The 25,332-nt window shown below is 39.6% G+C and overlaps 1 protein-coding gene across 2 annotated transcripts in view; it reads left to right on the plus strand.

Annotated features, from left to right (window-relative positions):
- Nucleotides 1-477: 477 nt before the first annotated feature.
- Nucleotides 478-25,332, plus strand: part of ARMC2 (armadillo repeat containing 2) — a 59,801-nt gene continuing 34,946 nt past the window's right edge. The window contains exons 1-7 of one of the 2 annotated variants that reach the window (XM_074150417.1): nucleotides 478-559; nucleotides 5,022-5,243; nucleotides 6,531-6,603; nucleotides 8,849-9,017; nucleotides 10,266-10,473; nucleotides 14,178-14,228; nucleotides 24,996-25,066. In XM_074150417.1, coding sequence (XP_074006518.1) covers nucleotides 5,026-5,243; nucleotides 6,531-6,603; nucleotides 8,849-9,017; nucleotides 10,266-10,473; nucleotides 14,178-14,228; nucleotides 24,996-25,066 — 790 coding nt within the window. In that variant the 5' untranslated portion in view covers nucleotides 478-559; nucleotides 5,022-5,025. Of the gene's footprint in view, nucleotides 560-5,021; nucleotides 5,244-6,530; nucleotides 6,604-8,848; nucleotides 9,018-10,265; nucleotides 10,474-14,177; nucleotides 14,229-24,995; nucleotides 25,067-25,332 lie in introns of those variants that run through there. The other variant, XM_074150418.1, reaches the window with a different exon arrangement.

The raw sequence follows: 25,332 nt of genomic DNA on the forward strand, positions 1-25,332 counted from the left end.
AAACTTCCTGATAAAGGTCTGAATTTGTTAACAGCTACAACTGCTACATCCCGCCCGAGTCCCACGGTTTTGTTTTAGTGTGGAAAACTTTCAATGTCTCGTCTTCCGATCTGTAAATCTGAGCTGAGAGGGAAGGTACCACAACAGCTCCCATCCAGCATTTCCAAACCCAGTAACTTTTGTCAACCCCAGTATGGGCTTTTGCCACCCGCTACCACCTGGGCCGAGACAGGCCGGGGGAAGCGCCCGCCACCATCCTGCGGGCCAACGCTGCGGCAGGACTCCTCACTGCCCCTGCCCCCGGGTGCGGGGACGTCGGACCGAACGGGCAACAGCCGCGACCGCCGCTGGACCACTACCCCGGACCCAGCCCCCCGGCTCAGCCCGCCCCGGCCTGGGCCGCGCTGCGCCTGCGCCTGCCGCTGCCCGCGCAGGCGTCTTGGGCGCCTCCGTGCTTCCCCCCCCCCCCCTCCCCCCCGCGGCAGGTGCGGCTGAGGGGAGCGCGCGGGGCGTAACGGTACCGGCGCCGCGGCGGGGCCGCCGTCTTGCCTCGGCGGAGGTGAGTGAGGGGCCCGCCCGGCACCGCCGCGTCGGCCGCACCACTCCGGCGGCCACGGTGTGTACTGTTGCCATGGGAACAGCGGGCGCTGGTGCCGCCGCCGGGGGTGGGGGCCGCCCGCAGCGGTGAGGGGGACCGGGACGCCGCGGAGGCGGCGGCGGTGGGTGCCGACCCGCCGCCGTCGCCGCCAGGGAGGGAGGGGGTGGGTCGGCGGTGCCGTTAGGCGGGCGGAGCGCCTTGGCCAGCGCCCGGTGGCGGCGGCGGCCGTGCCCCGCCGGGCCGTAACGCTCGCCCGTGGGGGTTGCCGCCTCGCTGCGAGGGCGCGGAGTACCGGGGTGTGCGGTACGTCGGGGAGAACCTCCGGTCCGTTTCCCGGCACCTTGCTGTCCGCCGTGCCCGGGAGGGAGTCTTGTTTGCCGGGTTTGGGTTGGTTACCCCGCTAAGCCCGGGGCAGCTTTTCCTCCACCGGTGCCGCTTGTGCCGGGAGTTCCTCCGGGGCGCGTTCTGAGCATCTTGCGGGTTGCGGGCTCCGTTTCTCGTAACTTTGTTCTCATTCCTTTTTTGATAGTGATGCCTCTGCTTCGAAATCTCACCAAGCTGAAAGTGTATCAGTTGCGATTGAAAAGTTGCTGATGTTTAACATTACATCTAATAATACCCATTATTCAATCACTTATTAAACCTGTATTTATAGGGTGCTAACTATTCTAGAGAGTTGCTTGGGCAGACAGAACTTGGATTCAGATCTGGGTGAGCAGAGTGTTCATGGCTTGAGTACAGGGTTTCTCCTCAGTGTGCTTAGTGATTGCAAGTGTAGGCCCTCGGTATGCCAGCAATTAAATGACACTGGTTTTGAGATGGGGGATAGGAAGGTAGTGCCAGTGTGGTGCCGCATCTGATGTAGTCAGCCATGCTTCTCTCATGTGTTGATTGACCCAGGATAAGTGCAGCTATCTCACTTCTGGAGATAGCTAGGACTAACCCAGGGTTCTCTGATCCTGTACACTCATCTACTGCTTTCAGGTCTTCCTGTACAGCAAAGACCAGGCCTCTGGAGTAAAGAACTGGGGAAAAAAGACAGGAGCCCATGTATGGCTTTTCAGACACTTGTGTAATACTCTTCTACCTTCTACTAGAGAGTCAGAGAGATCGTCATCTGTGCAAGTTAAAGGCTACCCGGAAAATGGTGACAGCAGTGGGGGACAAGACCTGTGCGTCCCAGTTATGTGGTCCCCATTGACCCTACAGCATTCCCTTTATCTGTCCCATGCCGGGATTATGGAGCAAAATGGGAACACTTTTGGATTTTCAGAAAGAAGCACTAATAATTAGAATTATTTTTTATTTGCAACTAAGATACTTTATTTTTAAAAGGGTAGAGTTTGTGGAAAAATAGAAATTCTTGCAAATAAATACAAACCCAGATGGAACTAGTTTTGTATAAATGATGAAAACCATGAGTAAAAACAGATTGTATGCTGGGCAGCCAGTGCAGTCGTTTCCCTTCCACTCTTGTGCTGCTCCTTCATCCTATACTTTCACTTTCTGCTTGCTGCATTCGTTTGTTGCACCATATTTTAAATTACTCTCTGGCACTGCAAGTGAATGATTTAGGTACCTTATGCTCATCGAAGTCAAGAAGGCTTCTGGTGATTGGAGGGTTTTTCCCTTATGCACAGCTCTAGGTAGTAGTTTCCTGGGAAGAGAACTGGTGTAGTATAGCTGAAGGTGCTTCCTCAAAGCTTCTGGGGTGGTGGGACGCTGGAGAGCAGATGGAGCTTCTGTCCTGAGTGCTGCTGCAGCAGAGCAGTTGCTTGATGCTTAGATGTTTCAGCCTTAGGCATTATAAAAGAGAGAGAACAAATTGTCATTTGGGAAAGAAACGGTGTTTGTACTGTGATGGCACAGCAGCCAAATTCCTTCAGATAAAGAATTACTCATGTTTTTTAAATGCTTGCAAGAAAGTGAGCTTTCTTATCATATGTATATAAATATACACACACACATAACTTATATTTTATGACACTGCTTACTTGTTTCTCTGCGTTCTATCCCATTTTCTGGCCAATAATTGCGGGGTATGGATTAATAATATGTTGGTGTTGTATCACTGCCACAATTTTGAATGCGTATGGTACTACCGTACGCCGGAATGACGGAGTGTGAACGCCCCTGACGGGATGAGCGGTTGAAGTCCTTGGTTCTGCTCTCTGTCGCCCCCCGGTGGCAGCTCCGCGCCCCGCCGCCCGCCCGGCTCCCCCGGCGGCAGGGAAAGGCCCTGCTCTCCCCCCCCGCCCTCCGCCGAAGCAGCAAGGCAGCAGGGAGCTCAGTGGAGCCTTCAAACGAAGTCACAGGGTCCCTTTGCAACGTTAATTATTAAACCTGTGGTTTTCGTGGATTGGAAAGGCGACAAACAGTGCCCGAATAGTAGGACTTCACTAATTCAGCTTATAGTAGATAAGTTCCTTTGCCAGTTAAAAAGAAATAGGTAAGAGGCGAAAGCTTCAACAAAAAGTTATTATAATGGAAGTTTGGTCTAAACTGTGGCAAATAAATGTACTTCTAGGATAGAAAGTTTGCAGATGGCAGTAGACTTAACAAAACATTAAGTTGATTGTATCAGAGGTGGTTCTGTTCCACAGTAACACATCATGTCTCTCAGTTTAACTTCTTAGTTTAACTACAAAGCACATATACATGAATCCCATAAAATACTCATTTAAATGTCAGAGCACAGAGATTTTAAGAACTAAAGAAAACGGTGTCCTTCAGAGATTAAATGTAAGATATTAGATTACTTAAGAAGATTTATTTTAAAATTCAGGAAGGTGGATGGAAATATATAGACCGGAAAAGAGGAAATGTGAATTAGTTCAGATTTTTGATTTGTAGAATCATGTTGATTACATTTTAGTATGTATTCACAGCTATTGTTTCCTTGTATGCTGGATAATGTGTCGGAAATATGGCCTACACAGAAGACCTTCCACTTAAAGGTCAAAATCTTGACTCTGAGTACCTGGGAGAACAGGGAATAATAATCTACCTTTCCTGTTCAGTGAGAAATTGCTGTATAATTGCTCCGAACAGGCTGCTGCAGTGGAATTCCTTACTTATCTCTTTTGAATCGTGTTGTAATAGAGGGAAGAGTAGGGAGCACAGAGAGCCAAATTTAGTCACAGTGAAGAAATGTATTAATGGTAATCAGAAGGATTAAAAACGTGGACAGTCTCAGGCTCCTGATCTTTTCTTCTGTTTTGTAGTTGTGTATCTTTCAGTGAAAGAGGTTGGTGCACCGCTCCGTAGCATCCAGTTTTATCTTGTGTAGTCCAGATGACAGGGTTGGGCTGTGTATTAATTAAAGAAACTTTGCCAGAATGCACAGGCTCTGAAAGAAAGAACAGAAGAGGCAGTTGGAAATGTAAAGGTGCAGAACAGGAAGAAGTGAACTAAGACACTAGAGGAGCAGGATTTTTGCTTCATAGTTTAGAAAGAACCAAGATGGCAGTATCTGATCTACTGTTGGTTCATTGTCATACACTATGTGAGACAATAGAAGTTACCAGGTGGTCTAAATCAAAGATAGTGCAGAAACATATTTTCCTTATAAGGTGTCTGAAAAGCAGAAGAGGAATTTTGGATGGTTTAAGGCTTATGATGTGTTTGCTGCAAAATTACAAGGATGGTATTTACAGAGAACTGCACCAGGGTAGGGATTGATTGGGGGGGCTTGAGAGATGATAAAGCAAGACTTTCACTGCCCGCTGCATTTGCTAGAAAATGCAGCAGGACAGAACGCCGGTTGAAAGTTTGGGTTGATAATTTATCTTATGTTAATGTGGTCTTTGTTTGCATGTACTTGGGATTGGGTTGGGGAGGCATTTCTCTCAGAAGAAAAAAATGGATTGCCTGTTCTTCCTTGTCTCTCCTTATCAATCACTGGCAACTCTGCTTCAGTTACTCGTAGTGATACCTCTTTGACTTACTAGGAAGCAGCCCTTGGTAAGATCGATAGTTTTATTGGGTTTGTCTTAAGTTCATTGGAAAGAAAGTGTCTCTTTACAGCATATTATTTAATTCCTGTTTTGGTTATGTTGTTTTATAAGTAATCAGGTGTTAAAAAACAGATTTCCTCACAGAGTACCACATTTGGCCCAGAAAGCACTGTGGTACTGAGTGTAGTGTATTTTAGCTCCCTTTAAAAAAAACTAAAGGTCCTCAGATGCTTTCTGCTCTTCAGTATTTTCCTACAGAACTGAGAAATAGAGAGGGAAATGCAGTATCAATGAGCCTTATTTTCCACAATTTCACCACCGTCTAGGATTTTGTTATAATATCTTTTTAAACTACATTTTGGTAGCATAAACATTGATGAATTAGTAGTTTGTAATTTAAAACTAGCATTATATTCTGTGCCTTCCATATGTATTGTACAATGTTCTTCCTGTACACTACTTTGCAGCAGAATGCAGCCTTCAAAGGATAAAAATACAGAAAAGGCAGCACCATTCTACAGGCTTTCAGTGCCAAAGAAGAAGACCAGTTCTGAGATTATAAATGAAGCCAGAAATGTTCTACGAACTCTAAGGACTCGGAGACCATTTACACCTGCAGAAGATCAAAGGAAACTTTTTGGATCTGGATCCTCACGAGCTCCTCGAAATAGACCTCCTTCAGTTTTTAGGTACTGTGGCTTTAAGATTTTTTCAAATATCCTTAAGCAGCAAGAGATTTAATTCTGTAATTATGTTTCTGGTGATTTTTTTTTTTCCCCCTTGTATTAATCTGTATTCCTAATCACATCCTTTGCCTTCTTCTAATGATCTTTACTGTTGGTGTTAATCTACATGTCCAGGAAGTTCCTGTGGATTAGAGCTGCCAGTGACAGTCATTACACTATTTTTGTATGTGGAGAATAGTTAGGAAAATGGTCTGTAAATCACCTTTATCTTAAGGCAATGTATGCTTTTGATTGAGATAGTCTTCAGCTTTCACCTAGAAACTGTGAAAGCTTGCTTGCTTCCACATAAACTGTAAGCTAGATCTTTTTTCAGAGTTTTCTCAGGTCTTCTTGTATATAAGATTGTAGGTCTTGAAGTTTGAAATGCTCATTTTTAAACAAAATTTTTACTACTTCAAATTATTTCTTTGTGGAGTTTTGTTATGTACCATAGTTTACAGAGCTCAATAGGTCTTCCTCTTGTGGCAAAAGAGAGAAAAAAAAAAAAGTATATTGGGCTTTTTACATCCATTTTCCCAGTCAAGTTTTTAGCTCTCCTTATATGCCAGTTCTGTAATGACTGTAGGGAGGAGATGTGAGCTGTATTTGAAATGGTAGATGTCAGGCATGCGAGAAGGGATGCTGAGATGGGTTTGAATGGCCATATGAGTAAGTCAGTGCCCATGCTGTTTTCATGGCAGCATGACGTCAGGCACTGTATGTATCCAGTATTCCTTACTGCATAGTGTTGTGCCCCTGCAGAAGGCAGGAGCCCGAGAGTGACTTGGCTGTTTGCTGGTGACCAGGTAACAGGGTCACTCTGGCTGACATCCATGCTTGTTCTGTCTGTGCTTCTCCTCTGTACAGGAAGGAACATGCTCATGCCTGCACAAACCTGGGGGCTCTGTGGCTTGTGTCAGATAGCTTGGGCACTAACCACGGTTGGGTTTGTGCATGAAATGAGGCTTATATTAGAGAATCGTTACAGACGTGTATGAAATAAACTGTATCATGGCAGGTGTGCCAGCGATCTTGTAATTCTTCTCCCTTGATGCTGCTGGATTCCCAGATGTCGAAGTTAAATAGCATTCAAGGAAGAAGAGTGATAGTGTAAAAGTGCTCTTCCTTTCTTCCTCCTTTTCTCCATATTCATTAGCAAAGGGAAGAAGCATGCAATTAAAAAAAAAAAACAAACCACCACAAAACACTGAGTCTGCTTTATTCATATTATGTTTGATTTCTTTGTGCTAGTCTTCATGCATCCAGTTTTGATTTGGCTGAATCAAGACCAGTGTCTGGTGTTCGTCTTAGCCCGCTGGATCATGTGAGTACTCTGGAAATAGCTCATGCAATACACATATTTTTGTGTCAGTATCAGTAGTGTTAGGAAAATATATGGTTTAAATAGGTTGGGGAGAAATTGAAGCTTGTTTTAATGTTAGTCTGAGACTTATAAAGTTAGTTTTGTCATTCTTTTCCTCAAAAGAAACCTGAAAATAAGTTAAACTATTTACATATTGCTGTATTGCATTGTAATTCTAAGTGACATTAACAGAACTCAGAAGATGGATACTTGAGTTAGCTTTCTTGTGTAAGATTACTAAAATAGAAAAAGGTCATGGGCATCAACATGAGCCAGGAACATGCTCTTGCTGCTAAGGTGGTGGCTAATGGTCTCTAGGCTGCATTAGGAAGAGTGTTGCTGCTTCCCTGGTTCAGGGAAGTGATCCTTGCGCTCTGCTCAGCACTGGCAAGGCCACATCTGGAGTGCTGTGTCCAGTTCTGGGCTCCCCAGTACAAGAGAGACATGGAGCAACTGGAGAGAGTCCAACGAAGGGACACAAAGATGATGAAGGGACTGGAGAAAGGCTGAGAGCTGGGACCATTCAGGCTGGAGAAGAGAAGGTTCAGGGGGCATCTTATCCATGTGTATAAATACCTGCAGGGAGGGTGCAAAGAGGATGGGGCCAGGCTCTTTTCAGTGACGGGACCAGAGGCAGTGGGCACAAACTGAAACACACAACGTTCCCTCTAAACATCAGGAAACACTTCTTCCACTGTGAGGGTGACAAAGCCCTGGCACAGGTTTCCTAAAGATCTTCAAAAGCTTCCTGGCCGTGGTCAAGTCCAGGGCAGTTGAGCAGGAGGGTTGGGCAAGATGACCTCCAGAGGTCCCTTCCAACCTCAACTTTTCTGTGGTTCTGTGATCAATGACTTGAAAGTAAATATATTGATTATGCTTCTATTTGACTTACACATCTGTAAAATATAATGATTGTAGTTTATTTAAAAAACAGATAGAGGTACTTGTAAGAACCCCCTTTTCCCTCTGTGAAAGTTTTGAATTGTTTTCAATTTATAAGTGTATCTGCTCTTTCAGGTTTTTTATATTTAATCTTTAAATATAAGATTAAGTCATGAACATTTCTTTAGTACCTGAGAGAACAGAGCATGCTAAAGCAGTTAAGTATACTTGCTGTATATATTATTTCTTCAAGACAGTAATCTAAATGTAGCATTCCTTAGGAAAGAGAGGAAAAAAAAAATCTGAGAAATGTTATACTTCAGTAATTTTGATAAGGTAATGTATTTCTGTGAATCAAATTAAAAAATTCTCACCATACTTAGATTAAATATATCTACAGTTGGATTTAAATACTGGTGTTAAATTTTCATTTATCTTGTGTGTGAGAGTGGAAAAAAACCTAGAGAAAACTGCTGTTAAAGACCAATGCAAAACCTGCCTTTACTGCTTTACCAGTGGAGCCAAGTTGTAAATGCATCACTGTAGATGCAGAGATTGTATTAGTCATGGTGGTTGTGGGCAGTGGGTCTCACCTCTTGGCTATTTTCAACTAATACCGGGGAGAGAGCTGAAGCATCGGACCGGAGACTTTTTAATGGATTCTTTATTTTAAGGAAATCTGTAGAGAACCTTGATCTTACAGGGCAGTGCATTTACAAAACATTTGTTGTGCCCTATGTATCTGAGGTTCAGGGGATTGGTCACATCCTCTAAGATGCAAGATACCAATATAAATAAAACTAGAACTTGCATGTTTCTGGATCTGCATGATATGTCTCCGTGTGATAGAAGGTGGTACATGTGATATGAACACATTTAAAGTGTTTTGGAAACACTACTTTAGTGCTCAAAAACAAATTCTAAAGAATAGATGTGCTTGTAGAATTGTTAGTGCAAGTCTTTGGCACAACTTTTTTTTGACAAATTAGCGTACTGTAGATGATGTTAATATTTATGAGGAAAATAATTCTGAGTTTCACTTGCTGTACTCAGGCTAGTTTTTGTTTGTTTTCTGCACCCTTGAATGTTTGCTTTCTGTGGTGATAATAGTATAGATATCTAGCTTGTTCAGTGGAATGGTATCATTAGATTCTCTATATGAAGATGAAAATTTTTTAATGAGCAAATCTGTGTGCCTTTTGTCTATTCTATTCTGAACTTAATCCTTTATATAAATCATTTGGCTTTCTTTTATTTTTCTTGCTTATATGGAAATGAAATTATCTGTGCTTTTATTAAAATATCTTCTTTATCTTTGTCACAGAAACCGGTACTAGTCACTTTTGCAAAAGATGAAGATTTTTCTGTTTCCTTTCCAAAACCTCCTGCTGATGCTGCCGAGGTTAGAAAGCTCAGCAGTGCTCGGGCACGCTTTTTTAGAAGAACTTCTCAGGGAAATTTCCTTTCTGCTAAAATGGTTCCTCCTGATCAGAGTAAGAATTTTTTGATACACGTTATTTCCGGGAATAATAACTGCACGATGGGTTTTAATATCATTATTACATGAATTATTATATTATATTGAAGGACCTGCGTGTCCTTTCAGAGTAAATTTTTAAAATACTTAAATGGCTTTAAGGCAGTTTTGAAAATGTGATTTCCAAAAGTGATTCTGGCTTTCACTTCTGAAAGTGAGTTGAAAGCTACTCAGGTGCCTTTTTTCCTATAGGTTTCTAAGTAATGGAATTTTTACTGAAAGTTTTTTTCAATGGGTAAAATTAACATTAAATGTTGAAATGTTTAAAGAGATAATGAGATGGCATCATCTAAGGAGATTCCTTGATGCATTATTGAGCATAAAAAGAGGATTAAAAAAGAATGATATGTCTTGACAGGCCTCCAACTACGTTGTATTTGTTGTTAAGATTTTCATTAGTGAAGAATTAATAAAGGTCGCTAAATGTGGGATTTAAAAGTAATTTGCTTGCAGATAGGAAATGACTTTCCATCTTGGTTTCCTGAACACTGGCTCATAATAAAACGTGCTGAAGACTTATTTGTAATAATAACAATTCTTACATTGCCTGGGATTGTCACTTTACGTGATAAACTGAATATCTCACTTTTTACCTTATTGCAAAATAGGTCTTATACAAAAAGCACTAAAGTTTACTTCAATATTATGTACATAGTCTATAAACATATATTTATATCATATACCCCTATATGTAGTTTAATCCCTTAGCCTTAATAAATTGATGTTAGCGATCGGAGAAGTTGAGAACCTAATGTAGTTCTAGTCTGAGTTTGCATCTTCTCCCCTTTGGGGATCATGCAAGTATTTACATAAGTTTTTTGTGTGGGTTCTTATCACATGTACATACCAAGGAACAAGATTAACAGCTACCTTTTGCTTGAGTTCCTTCATGATATTCAGATCTTGAAATATAATCCCTTCTTTCACAAGGTACAATCCACCTATCTCGAAAAGGGAAATAGAAACAAAATAGATGAAAGATTAAAATGTTAAAACACAAAACTGAAAGACTGTAAGAAACTATGTTCATAAGAAGAATTTGACTACTTTGCTTTAAATAGTCTTAAGCTTTCTTATCTTTTAAATTGATACAAGCAAATTTTGATAATGTAATATGACAAACAGTAATTCATTTTGAGCTCTGTCACGTGTATTTAATGTGTAAGAACACTTCTACACAATGTATTCTTTTTGGCTATTTCAGATGAAGAGAAGCTAAATTCTGAAGAACCAGCTATGATGAATAATCTTTGCAGAAGTAATAATAACTGCCTAGCAGAGCAAAGGTCATACACACCATTTAACGATGAAAGTAGACAATTAATTTGTAATGAGCATTTCAGCGGATCAGAGAGGGAAGACTCCCTAAAAGGGACAACAGAAAAGTCTTTATTTCAACTGAGAGGAGAAAGGTCAGTATTATTCGTGTGTGGTAATATTCACCTTCCACACAACCCTCTTCCTGGATATTCAATTGTGCAAGTATCAAAATGTTTAAAATTGATGGAATTTGAAGGTAGCACTATTTATGCATTGAAACAAAACTATGTTTAGATTATTAGGAAAAAAAAATCTTTACACTTCTGTTCTTAGGAAGATTCTACACTCAAAATACTAATTTGTCCAAAAATTGTTGATAGGAAGTTACTTGCTGTAATTTGAAATAACTTTAATTTTGTTTGATCATTAACATTTCAAAACTAAGTCTTCTAACAATTGCATATAGAATACCCAAATTCAATATGCTTGCTTTTACAGTTCAAGCCTGTTTTTTTAAGGTGATATACATTCTTCCCTTAGCTCCACAGATGAGTAGAGCCATGTTTTCAGTTCTGGTATTGGGGAAATATATGATCATACACAAAAAAAACAGGCTTAAACTCACTGGAAATAGAGGCAGAATATTTTTTGTGGCTTTGAATTTTTCTTAGCTCATTTTTTTCAATGACTAAACAGGTGTAAGAGATTAATGAGACTTATGCACATGCAGTCTGTTTTTACTGAACCTAGATTATTACATCCATTTTGTAATTCACAATTAAGTCTTTTCTTTTTTTTTTTCTCTCAATTCAGATCTGAATTCTTGCACAGGGAGGAATAGTCCATGGCACTATGTTCAGTACGTGTATCAGTTGCTGCATTAGTAGTTGGAGGAACAACTGTTTTGTGCTAATAACACTGACAGATCTGGCAATCTCTACAACAAAGAAAGAATAACAGTTTATTTTCAAACCCATCCTCTAAAGACTTGGTCACTATTAAATATAAGTATTTACCAGTAGATATCTTCTTTCTAGCATGTTTTTATGCTTAGGAAAAAACAGTATTTCCTTGGATATTCTTAAGCACCTTTGATATTAGGGAGTATATTCTTGATTTTATAAAATGAAATGCCCTTTATTTACTAACTTGATGATAATATTGAATAGTTTAGAGAACGTTGTGCATTGAGGCTGTTACAGCAAGTGATACATAGCAGAGCTGTCATAGCACTCTTCTTTTATATTAAACTGGAAGCAGGATTTAAAAAAAAAAAAAAAAAAAAGAGATAGATTCTGAAATACTGGAGACTTGTGCGAGCAAAGAAAAAAGTTTCATGAGAATGGAGGGAGGGAAAATGAGAATATAAGCTCAGCGATGAAAAATATGGCTGAAGGAAAGTGAAGGACCAAGGAGAATGCTTCAGTGCAAAATCATTTTCTCCCTTTAAAATCAGTGACCCAAAAGACTTTTTAGGTAAAGCCTGTATGGGTTATCTTACTTCATAAGTTTCTGTAATTTGACTTTTATATAGTAAAGGTGTGGTGTGAAGTACTTCAGCATTGTAGTTGAAATGTGTAGTTATTTAATGGTATCCAAGTGTGTCATATAAGAAAGGGTCAGTTGATACTTTTACTAATTGGAAAGAATGCCTTTCCTTCTGAGTCATAATTTTAAAACTTGCAGGTATGATTAAACAGTTGAGTTATTATACATCCTTCCTATGTGTTCAAAATTATATACTTCATAGCTTGAGAGTTCCATAAGGTTTTGATTTTGGGTTTTTGTTACTGGTGCTTTTCTCAATCACCCATTCATACGGCGTTGTGTACCATAATCATTGAATTTTCTGGTAGCCTGAACCACAGAATGTCATGATTCACCTTGATAATTTTTGAGAATGACTGGCTTCTCTATTGAAATGTTCTTAGGAACAGGTAAAAAAAGCCTATTACCAAAAAGATTGCTTGTTGCAACATGAAGTTTTTGAGGACATTTTCTGTTTGGTTTCTCTGTGTAGGAGGACTTTTAGAAAATATAAAAAGTTGAAAGGGGAAAATGATATATTTTCAATTTTTATATTCTTGAAATATCATTATGCATGTTTGAAGAATAGATTGCCAAGGTTCATTTTGCGTAAGCTCTGCTGGCTTAATTTCTTTATGACCTGTTACTTACTTTTCTGTCTCTTAATGTGATAGCTAAGATACTAATGATTCTAACCATAAAAGATGGAATGCTAATGCATGTAGCTTGTCATATCCATGTTTCAACTAGGGAGAATAATACTAGAGGTTGTTGAATCTCACCTATCACTTAAATTAGATCTCAAATTACTGGCCTTAAGATACTGTTCTGACTAGTTTTCTCCGAAATAGAAGAGTAAACGATATTCCTCCCTCTTTCTGTGTTGAATGCAAGATCTGTATTTTTGAATGGTGCTTCTTTACCTTCTCCTGTGTTGTGCATGTTTTCTATGTACTTGAGACAGAGATGATTTTTGCCAATGCTGCCTGTGCTGCTTTATACTCTTGCACCAAGGATCACTAACAACATTTAGGTGCTCGTATGGCTTAGAGTACCAGACATAACTGCAATTCTGCAATATGCACAAAAATAATACAAAATGTTTTCCCTTTAGTAAAGGACAAAGATCCCTCATCTATATTAACCCAAGCAGTTTGTGCCATCATATGATGGAATGGCTATAGGTAATCTCAACTGCTTGCATTCATTCTGACTCATTGCTAAGACTTATGCCAATAAACACATTGGTTCAGTATTCGCATGTGGTACTAACAAGTCAGGCAGACGTTGATCTATATCTTTTGCTGAGTTCAGAGATGTCATTCTTCATCTGACGAGGCAGTTGAAAGGTATCGCAAACCTGTCCTTCAATATAGTTCATTGTGTTTGGTCTTGATAGGAGTTGTATATAAAAGGTTCCGGTATGTTACATTGCAGTAACCGAGTTTTGGCATTCTTTCTCAATAGAATGTGTTTACAGGTACTAGATGATTGCTGTGATTAGATTGCATCTGCTTCTATGTCATAAATACTTGAGGCATCTTGTATGAAGTTAAAAGATATTTTCTATTTAAAGTACATTGTATTCAGGAGTAATAGGGTGAAGGCTTAAAGGAATATGAAAACTTTTATTACCTGGAATCCTGTCGTTCTCTATATGAAGCAGTTGTGTCAGCCTCAATTCTGTATCCCAGTGATTTAAAATCCTTGCAGGAATTAAGCAAGAGGGTTATAGGAATAGTATGCTTCATACACTAGAAGGTGCATGAGACTCCTGACTCGCCTTACCCCACAGTTCCTATATACTTGCCAAAATAACTTTTCTAATAAAGCTGGCTTTCTGTTAATGATGAAACTGTAGAGCCAAAATAGCATGGCAAATTCCTGTCATTAATGCTATGACATTTATTTCAAAGAGAACATAAGGGAAGTAATTTAGTCCAGCAAGAGGCTTGCTCACTTTCCATCTCTTTTGTTGTCCCAAGGACTGACGAAAAGAATGAACAGCGTTAATGAAATCACTACTGCTTTATAAAGATACTGGGGGTAAGAAAGAGAAAAGAACCTTTCGAGGGGAAGAGTTATTTGCCATTTTGTTTGTATTCTGTTCTTCAAATAACCATCTAGTTACAATAGAATAGGTATATTAATTGAAGCAGATTGCTCCTTGCTTTCCTGAGGCAAGATGTCAATAAATTCAATTTCTGACAATCATGAGGAAGCTAGGTTTTGTTTACATCTTCATCCAGCCATTGTGCTTTGCTATCTATTGTGATTGCTATAGAAATGAAACTTCTAAAATGTTTTCTGCATTCATATATTTCAACAGAAGTGTCAACAGTGATGGCAGATTTGCTGATGAAGAGCAACAGTTTCCCTGGTGAGAAAAGATGATTTTATTATTTTTTTCTCTTCCTCCAATTTCTCAATATTCTGAAAGCTTAGATGTCATTCCAGGACTCCTTAGAAACATAGGTGCCTTCAATGAGGAAAAGCTTGGTGGCAAACAGTTGATTCCCAAGTGGTCTGCTCTACACTCTTTTTAATAAGTGATTTCTGTAAATAGCTAGAAAAGGATTAGAAGGGTTATTAAGAAGATATACTATGCCCCGTTTTCTATCACTGTTGCTGTCCTTATTAAATGTCTGTTTGACAGAAACCTTGAGAGGTATTCATCAGCTGCTTCCATAAGATTAACTTCTCTTTCTTGTGCTTTTTAGAGTTTTGGAATGCTTCAATAGAAAATTATAAAAGCAGGGGACAAGTGAATACTGGAAATCACTTCTGTCTGATTGCTTAAACTAGCTTTACATCTACACCCAAAATATTCATTCCTTTTCTCCTCAAAGAAAAGGATTTCTACAGAGGAGATAGATTTCTTTCCTGAAGGGAACGCCCATTCTGTTTTGCTCTGGATGAATTTTTTAAATAAATGACATGGTGTGGATATTTGTTGTATGGTTTAGTTGATACTGCTGCAGATTCTCCAGACTTCTTTCAGGGTTTGTCTTTTCTTATTATGTATATTCACAACTTCTGGAGTTCTCATAAAGACATGGAAACAGGAAATTAATCTACTCCTACCTAATCTTTCTCTATTTCTGCCTCAGTTCCACTAGCTATTGAGACCACTAATTTAAGAAAGAAACAATCGAGTGGTGGGGAAGCTTTCACAGGCAGAGCTTTCTGCAGTGTTTTCCAAAGAAAGTGTGACACCTGCCCTTTCAAAGAGGGTGCCTGATTTTGTATAGGGTTAGGGGATAGTGAGAGAAAATTGGGAATGAAGAATTCTTTTTTCAGAACTTTTAATAGACTTCTGAAGAAAAGAGCAACAGGTAGCTGTTATCTCTGGTCTCTTCACTTGTGAAAGAGAAAGTGGAGTTTAGGCTCATTTTTATTGCTTCCTCAAAAGGGAGTCTTTCCACTCTAGTCATTAGTTTAGGATAAGGTCATTGGTCTCTAAATCTGGGAGATCTAGATCTTGAGAGCCCTTATTAGCAACTGAATGGTAATTCTGGAATGGGAAAATGTGCCATGCAAGAGGTAAAGAAGGAATGCCAATTCAGTCTAGGTATGGATTTAGATTGAATTTTTGTTTAGAATGAGAATGCTTTTGCAAGATTCAAGTTAGGAAGGTGAAGATGCTGTGTTTTTCAGACTCAAATACATTTAGGCTTGTATTTTAGGTTGTTTTTGTGGTTAGAATTAGTCCGTCAGTTGTCTGCTTGGTTAAAGATATCCTGCTACAAATAGGTATTAATATTTTCCTGTATTAGGCAGAAGATGCAAAGACTATGAAGAATAAAAAGGATAAGGATATAGGTTTTTCATCAACCTCTATTATTCTTCTAAGCCATGCTATTTAACATGCGCATGAAGTTCTTCATCAACAGACTTTATAAATAGAATACTATATTCTTTTTATCGCTGGAACTGTCATAACTAATGGACTATGCCCATAACTGTGTTTATAGAGGAATTGTTTTTTGCTCATCTTTAGGATGACTCAGAGTGTAGTTGGCCTATTTGTCAACATATTTTTGCAAATTATGTTGCCTTTCTACTATTCATCCTTTCTCATATCAGTGGTATCAGTTATAGTGTCAGTTATAGTTTTCGCTCCCTTTGTTTTTGTCTTTTTTGCTGGTGTTACTTATGATATAATCCTCTACAATTCCTGAAGTAATTTCAGGACATCTATATTATCAGTTTTTCAATTATTTGCATGCTTTTGAAAAGCTTTGTAGCTGAGAAACAGGACTGACTAGAAGTTTTTGTAATTGGTTTAAAATACTTTTATTTATATTTCTTTTAGCTGTTTACAAGTAATTTACTATGTCTCTGTTATGTTTTCTAAAAGTAAATTAGTCTTTAAAAATTGAGCAGTTATACTAATTCCTTTTTCTTCGAGGCACACCTATTATTTCCACATTGTATCTATCTTGTTTGTCTCTGAGATGACATCATAGAAAGGAAAGTTCAGTGGTAGTTAGTAGTAGTGAGTGAGTGGTAATAGTGGTAGTGAGCAAAATAGGGGCATATTCTCTTAAGTGGCTCAATGAAGGTCAATTCTTTGTCTAAAAAGATAGAGTGCCTTTCGAGTGCTAAGTTATGGGTCAGGAAGAAATAACTTGGTTTAAAACAAAACCTGCAAAAACATTCTCTGCTATTCAACCAATGAAAGACAATACATAAAACTAATTCTGATGTCCTTTTGGCAACATAAAAGGTCTGAATAGTATAATTAAATAGGAATATATTGATTAATGAAAAATACAAATGTTAATTGGCATATGAAAAATAATTTCTATAAGAGTGAATGATAAAGCAAAATACTAATTTTTCTCATTTTGCCAAAAGCTAAACCCAATTCCTTTTAGTTGCTGTGGCAAAACTACTAGGAAGCAGTAAAACTATTGTCTCTCTTGAACTGGGGAGCCTAGGGAACTACCGGAGAGAGTCCAACGTAGGGTAACTAAGATGATTAAGGGATTAGAGCACCTCCCTTAAGAGGAAAGGCTCAAAGAGCTGGGGCTCTTTAGCCTGGAGAAGAGAAGGCTGAGGGGAGACCTTATCTATGTTTACAAGTACCTAAAGGGTGGGTTGAAGGATGATGGAGCCGGACTCTTTTCAGTGGTTTCCAGTGATAGGGAATGGCCCTAGCCATTGCCCAGCTAGGAGCAACGGGCACAAGCTGGAACATAGGAAGTTCCATTCAAATATGAGGAAGTACTGCTTTCCGGTGAGGGTGACAGAGCACTGGAACAGGCTGCCCAGGGAGGTCGTGGAGTCCCATTCTCTGGAGATTTTCAAGACCCGCCTTGATGCAGTCCTGAGTAATGTGCTCTAGGCAATCCTGCTTCAGCAGGGGAGTTGGAGTAGGTGATCTCTAGAGGTCCCTTCCAACTCTGACAATTCCGTGATTCCGTGAAGTTGTTTATGCTTCCTTTCAAAGTCTACAGAGCAATGTCTTGTTATTAAAATCAGTCATTATGGCTTAAAGTTAGAACTCTTGTTTCCTAATTGCTGAACATTTACTGGAAGAATCACGGTAGCAGAGGGCTCATGTTCTAAAACGGTGGTTCCTAAGCATTGTGTAATTGAACATTGTCTGAGAAAGTCGTAAGTCGCAGCCTCTCTCACTTGCTCCGGTTCCACGTCTGACTCCCCTTCTCCTTTGCCTTGGGGTTGTTGCACCACCTTGTCCCTTGCTGTTGACCCAAGGGTTGCTGCATCATCCTTCTTTCCCTGATTCCCAGGATCACCATTAGTTCCTTTTAACTTTCCCTGGAGCTGCCATCCTTCCTTTTTGAGACAAAGCTGCTGATGCTGGCTGTGCCCTGGTAAACTTGGTCTAGACCCTTAGGTATCTTTGCATTCTGCGCACCAGTGTTCCTGCCAAGCGACCTGATGGGTAGTTCATGAGGCTGGAGTTCTGAATAATTTAGAAAAATGATAACTGGCAGTCAGTATATAAGGAAACCATTGGCTGATATGCCAGAGGGTTGTGCAGCCATCCGGAGAGACCCTGACAGGCTGGAGAAATGGATTGACAGGAACCTCATGCAGTTTAACAATGGCAAGTGCAAAGTCCTGCACCTGGGGAGGAACAGTCCCAGGCACCAGTATATGCTAGGGACCATCTAGGTGGGAGGCAGCTTTGCAGAAAGAGATCTGGAGGTCCTGGTGGCACCAAGTTTATAGAACAGATCAGGCTGGAAGGGACCTCAGAAGATCATCTGGTCCAATCTTGTGTGGAAAAGGGAGCCTAGATTAGATTGTCTGGTAGCCTATTAACTTGTGTCTTGAAAACCTCCACCACACCTGGAGTGCCAGGTCCAATTCTAGGCTCCCCAGTGCACTTGAGATATGGAGCAGCTGGAGAGAGTCTAGCTACTAAAATGATGGAGTCTTTCATGTGAGGGAAGGCTGAGGGAGCTGGGACTGTTTAACTTGGAGAATAGGAGGCTTGGAAGAGGTCTTATCAATGTATATAAACAGCTGAAGCCAGGGTGGATTGTGACATCCGCATTGGTTTTGTGACAAGAGCTCTTCCTTCTCCCCCTTGGTGGGCACTGAAAAGAGGAAAAACTAGTTATTTACTGGTGACTGTTCTTTTTAGAGACTTACTGGTTATATATAGTTTCACAACACATCCTTGCAGCTTTTCCCTCTGTAGTCCATATAGCATTTGGGAATCTTTGGTTGAAAGGAAAATACACAACTGCTTAAATAGCTAAATGATCCTTAATAGATAAGGAGGCATGCCATCCTGGATACTGCTAGCATTAGAAGTGAACCCAGATTATAGAGTAGATGTAGTCACACTCTGAATATGCATGCCAGTAACATCTCAAAGAACAGGCTTTCTAAATGGCATGTCTGTTTTGGGATTACCCACAATCAGGGTGTCTGAGCTCTGCTCTAGGTGAAAGAATACTTTTGTGCCTAACAGTCCTTTTGATACATATGCCTTGCCTGAGCAAGCTCCCAGGATCTGCTTAACATTGCTCTAAATCTGTTCTTCTTGTCACTTAGTGAAATGTCTTCATTTTTGGGTGTACATACACCATGTCTGGCTTTCCAATGCACACAATGTATGTTTGTAAAATCAGATGTTCAGTGCTTGTATTTATGTACAGTCTGCATCTTTCACTTAGTGCAGTGCCTAGGCTGTTTTTAGAGCCTTGTGAAAAGTTAGAAATTGCTCTCCTAGATGTTTGAAGACCTGAAGGCATCAATATATCAAGGATCCAAAATGAAATTTGTAAAAATCTGAGTCACATTTTTGGGTTTTAAATTAACTAGAAGAAAGGAAGTTTGTGGGGAATAAAGGGAGTGGAATGAAGGAAAATACTTTGGGGAGAAAATGAGTGACTATTGGGGGAAAATGGAAGAAAAAAGAAGAGAGGGGGAGTGCATCAGGGTGAAAAACATTAAGGCAGAAACTGAAGGAGAACTGCAGCAGAGCACCCACCACAACAGCACCTTCCATTTGCTGGAGGCATCTGAGAAGCTTTTTGGTCACTTTTAGAAGACACTGAGCAAGGTGGACTTTCAGTGTGACCCACTGTGGCTTTTGTGTATTTTTGTTACATAAATGGCTAGTGTACTTTTACATTAAGTATGACTGGTTTTGTTTACCTTATAAAAATAAAAAATAAAAGGGCTCTAAGGTCAAACAGTGAAACCATCAGGGGCTTAGCTTTGCTTATGAGGAAGGAACTTAGAAGATCAGAATTGTGGTTCTATAGATATAGAGAATGCTCTGCAGATATAGATGTGTAGAAATTGCATGCTCATAATTACTGTTTTCTAACTTAAGAAAAAGGTCATCAAAGAAATAGAAGGAAATTGAGAGGCACTAAACTCAAAGGCCTTAGAAATTTATTTAAAAATAAACTGAATCCCACCCCTCAACTAAATATTACCTTATTTTAGAAAATGGTACTAGAAGTTAGCAATGAGACCAATGTTTTATCATGAGCACATGGACGATAAGAGATCTTTCACATGGCGGCAACACAGACTAAGGCTTCTTATTAGGAAGTAACTTCTGAAGATGTTTTTCTGTGAGTGTCTGTACTTACCAGTCCTCTGATAAACTAAAAAGAGATAGTTGAAGACAGTTTTTTGGACTAACTAGACCATGTTCTGTTTCATCTTTTTATAAAATATATGTAAATGTATGTTCTGTAAATTTTAGAATTATTGTAGTTTATGCAGGTGATGCCTTCAGAAGGCAGTGTGCTGTGTGTTTTTCCAAGTATCTTCCAAGTTACCTTTTCTGGTTTAAACATTGCTGATGGTTGAGATTTACTATTATTTGGACAGTTTTGCGTGGAGCTGACTGAGAGAAAATGGTGTTTTGTTAATCAGTCTCCATGAAGTCCTTGGATGTTAAGCCTAATATTCCTTCTGTTTCTGTCAGTGGAAACCAGTTTGGTTCTTCTGATGTCTTCAACCACCCCCAACCCAAAGAAGTTGCCTTAAGCAGTCATGTAGAATTCACCACCAAAAGATACCTATAGATACAAAGTTAAGAGTTCTCTGTGGAATCTCATCTTCCGGATCACAAAGTTGGTAATTCGTTTTCGTTTTCTTGTTGTAAAATGGTAAATAAATCTATTTCCAGACACCAGCTAGTGTCTACTGTGTATGCTTCCTCACAGGGTTTACTCGGGGCACGCTGTCCGCTGTGTGCATGTGAGTAGCTCTCTGCCTTTGTAAGACTCTGTTCAGATTCTGGTTTACGTGGGATGGTCCCAGTTCCTACCTCTACTTGAAGTGAGAGAGTTCACGCACTGAGTTTACATGGGTGCAAGAGAAGAGACTGATTATCTCTGGAGGAGAAAAGTCATGTGGGATCTTGGCACCTGCAGAAGTAGGTAGTATGGGGGTTACGGCCTTTTCCATACCCACTGACCTTACCTTTTGCTCATTCCCCATTAATCCTACTCTTCCCTTTGAAAAACTAACCATCATATTCTTCATCCTTTATTGCACTGTCTCAGTTGCTGTGCTCCTCTGTTCTTCTCCCACTTCCATATTTTCTGGTGTTGCCTCCCAAAGTTGTAAGAATATGTAGGTGTTACAGGAACCTCACCATGAGGAGAGGGTAGTGTCTAGAGGGAATGCCTTTGAGTTCAACAATGCAGAAAAGAGGATTGTGTTCTCTTTTCTTTCTAGTTAAGCTTTGCTACCTCGCTGATCAAAGGTGCTTGTTAGAGACAATCCTGTGGAGAAGCACTAACTTGTTTGTATTAGGCTCTGTGTCCCTCTTAACTGGCAACTAAATAATCGGTTGGGCGCGAGGGCTACATCTGTACTAATAATTAATAAAAATTAAATAAAGGAGTTAGTCTCTGGCTTGGTGGCCAACTGTTGTGTCACGGGTTATGCTAATACAATGAAAATATTTTTAATCCCTCCCTACCACACACACAGAGTTGGCTGGGAATGTCCCTACGTCTGCTTGTCTGTGCCCTGCGTCGAGACGTTTGTCAAGGGAAGTACTGCCTTTCCTGGGCTAAAACCGTAGCAGGGACCGTGCTAAAGCTCTAACTGTATGGAAAGGTGTGGCCCAAAATTCAGGTCCATTGCCAGACTCTCTTTTACAAGTAAAGAGGTAGCCAGATTCTCAGATGTTTACGGCTCCGCAGTATGAGGAGGGAGCCCAAGCACTATTTCTCCATTGTGATCCTACACTCACCATTGTGAATCAGACCTTGCTGTTGTGTGCAGCTTCTTTGAAGAGAAATAGCCCAATTCTTTGGCTCTGGAGTGCAGTTCTGAGAAATTGTCGTGGTTTCAATTGGGGTAGAGTTAACTTTCTTACTAGCAGCTGGTATAGTGCTGTATTTTGGGTTTGGGATGAAGATAGCGTTGGTAAAACACTGATGTTTTAGTTGTTGCTAAGCAAGCAAGGCCTTTTCTGCTCCTCACACTGCCCTGCCGGTGAGGGCTGGGAGTGCACAAGAAGTTGGGAGGGGACACAGCTGACCCCAACTGACCAAAGAAATGTTCCATGCCATATGATATCATGCTTATTATAAAAAGCTGGGGGAAGAAGAAGGAAAGGGGGCATGTTTGGAGTTACGGTGTTTGTCTTCCCAAGTAACCATGATGGAGCCCTGATTTCCTGGAGATGGCTGAACACCTGCCTGCTGATGGGAAGCAGTGAATGAATCCCTTGTTTCGCTTTGCTTGTGAAAATGGTTTTTGCTCTACCTATTAAATTGTCTTTGTCTCAAGAAATGAGTTTTTCCTCACTTCTGCTCTTCTGATTCTCTCCCCCGTCACAACTGGGGGGAGTGAGCAAGTGGCTGTGTGGTTCTAGATGCTGGTTGGGGTTAAACCATGACAGAAGTGTAGTTTTCCCTGGAATACCACTGAAGGAGAGACTTTGCAGATTTACCATTAACAAGAGGCTTATGGCAAGACCAAGCAAGTAAACATCTAAACGTGCAGAGTTTCTGAATAAATTCTGCTTTCACTTAATTATGCATTCTTTTACCAGGGAAAAATACTGAACACGCTACTGCAGCTCTGGCTCGTCTTCCTTTTGGAAGTCCTCGTAGTCCGTGTACATTCAAGAAAGGGGGCTCGTTCCTCGTAGGGGCTACTATGATCTCCCTTATATAAGAGCGATAGAGGTGATCCATTTGCCAAGTTCTTTTTCCTGTGTAAATCAGAGCCTCTGTCAGTTGATTTCTTGATGAGTCCCTTATCAGATGATCAGATTTCTGCCAATTGGCTTTGTTTCCAAGGCAACCACTCTCTTGACAAGCCAGTTCCCTTCAATAGTAGGTAACTTATTTTTTAGAGTAGGTTGATTACATTTTAACTGCATAGTTCTTAAATGATACTGCTGCTTAAGTTTCAGCCCTGCATGAAAGTGAAAAGATAACAATGAAACAAGTCTCTGTAACTAAAATGGAGTTGGCAGCATGGTAAAGATGCATAAAGGGATTATATAATCTCTCACAAAATTAATAAATTGTACATACTCCCTATAGATAAGCCTGCCCAACAGTCATTCTCATCTATGTATGTATTCAGTGTATTCTTTTTCTGTAAATAATGAAAGTTCCAGTTAAGCTGTTTAATTTATGAGGGTGTTTCCCAAATCTACAGATAATTCCGTGACTACCAGCAGCACAGCAATTTGCTTTCCTGCTTGCATAGGTCTCTAAACTGCTTGATACTGGTGTTTAAGAAATCATAGTGTCCAACCAAACTTTTTTTTTACACAGTTCAAACTTTGACATGGTCTTACCCTTCATCTTGCATATGTGGTGTTTCTATCCGATAAGTGTTCAGGTTACCACATCCTTTGCCTCGGTGTCTTTTCTATTCAGCTGGGTTTGTTTCCTATAAAACGTATAGGATTGTCTTTATTGAGGTTTCTTGGATTCATCCTGTGGATTTACATTTTAGGGAAGGAGGCACAGACAGGATATAGTTAAAAAATTCTTTTTCTGAGGAAAACAAACTCAAACATCCATAATCATATAGGCAGATAGTATCGTCATGGCTACCTATGAATCTGAAGATACTGATTTCTGAATATAGCTGGTTTAGGGTTAGGTGACTGAAATTGTAGTTCTCTTGCTTATCCAGTGTCCTTTCAGGTTATAGTCTTGATTTCAGGGATAGCTGAACTTTGTATAATCATTTCTCAAACTTTTAAAGTTTGTAGGACAAGGTATTCATAGAAATGGAACTAAATTTTGAGTTTTGTTAATACACTGAGCTGTGTTTAATGTGTGCTATAGAAACCCTCTTTCTTACAGATCTATTTTAGAGTAGAGGTACAAGCACTTGTCTAATTTTTTTTAAAGTATTGCCTTCCCAGAGCAGTAGGAATTGCTGTATATGAGCTGAAATAATTTAAAGATAGTTTGTGTAAGCATTTGGATTTTGGAGCACTTAAATCCTCATGCTGTAAAAAGAAAGCATTATTCACTGTTAGCCATAATGAAGCAAGTGTTCCTCTGTAATGTGATTGCTTGGGAAATTTTTGACTGATCACAGTGAGTTATCCAGTCCCTTTTGTAGCGAAGTGATCTTACAAGAGCTTTGTCTTTTATTCTGTCTCCATCTGTTGATAGGGTGACTTACATCTTCTGTCTGGACTGGCAGACAGGATTTAGGCGCCAATCCAGCAAACCACTTAAACAACAGTTTAGCTTTAAGCCTTATAGCAACTAAATTAACAGGTTTAAAAAAAAAAATTGAAATAACATTGCTAACACACTACTGTTATCTTTTAGACAGAAATTTAGGAGATTAGGATATTGGTACATGAATGGAATAAGAAGTGTAAACATTTAAGAATAGAAGACGTAGATTAAGACCTTTGTTTTTAGTACAGAATTTAAATGAGAAAAGATTCCTGTTTAATAGAAAAGAGATTCTATATGTTGCATATTTCTTTTAGATCAGTGCTGCTAGTGTGTAGCTAGGCAAACAGAATAGGTTTATCACAGATGTACGTAGTAGCTTCCTCTGGCCAAGAAAGACTAATCATGGAACCAGCAGGAATTATGGCATTACTCACTGTTGCTTTTCAATGAAATGATGACATATGTGTTTCTTGTACTAACAGAACAAGTGACCACTATGCAGTTAGCAATAGTTCACAGGCAGAGTTGGACATTCTAATATTTACAAGAAAGGTTACTAAAATGTTTGTTGCTTTGAAAACTCTTCTCATTACATCTTCTAAAAGTGTTAGTTCTATCAGAAGAAATCACTGTCCTTGTGAATGGATGAACTTACAGTTTTAAGCTAGTTGAGATTTCAGTTAATTAATCATTCAGTTAATGAAACTGATGATAAAAAAAAAATTGGCTCTTTCTCAGTTTAGTTTGTTTCAGCTTTCAGTTTTATTGTACTAGTGAAAATGCTTTAGGTTTTGTGTTCCGTAACGGTGACCTCTTGTGGTGTAAATATGTCAGTATTTCTGAAGAAGCTTTCTGTAAGAAGTTGCATTTATGTGCCATTTTTAATGAGTAAAATAACTTACAGTCTTTTCCAATTAGTTATTCATATGCAGATCTTATACTGAGCGCATGGGAGGAAAGAAGCATTTTGAGCATTGTATTCTAACATACTTTGTGTGTGTCTGTACTGTATCTTTTAGTGACCAGATGAAAAAGCCTGGCACAAGTTCATCACGGCCAAGAGGTACAGACTGGAAGAGAAGAGTAACAGGTACTTCATAAGGCATTTAAATATCCAGTCAAAAAATGTGCAATACGGTCGAACAGAAATAATCTAATTTTTGTGATTTGATCTTTTTCTTCTTTATCACTGAACAGTATTTTTGGTTTTCTAGTTGCATTGGATTTTTTTACAGTTGTTGGTAAAGAGAAACAATATTCAAGGGATCTTCACTCCAAAAATCTGTTGATATTTTCTCTCTTGTTTTTCTCATATGTAGGCTTAAGAATTTCCCAATCCACTATCACTTTGTTTGC

Source organism: Numenius arquata, chromosome 7, assembly GCF_964106895.1.
Source record: "Numenius arquata chromosome 7, bNumArq3.hap1.1, whole genome shotgun sequence".
NCBI classification, from domain to species: domain Eukaryota; kingdom Metazoa; phylum Chordata; class Aves; order Charadriiformes; family Scolopacidae; genus Numenius; species Numenius arquata.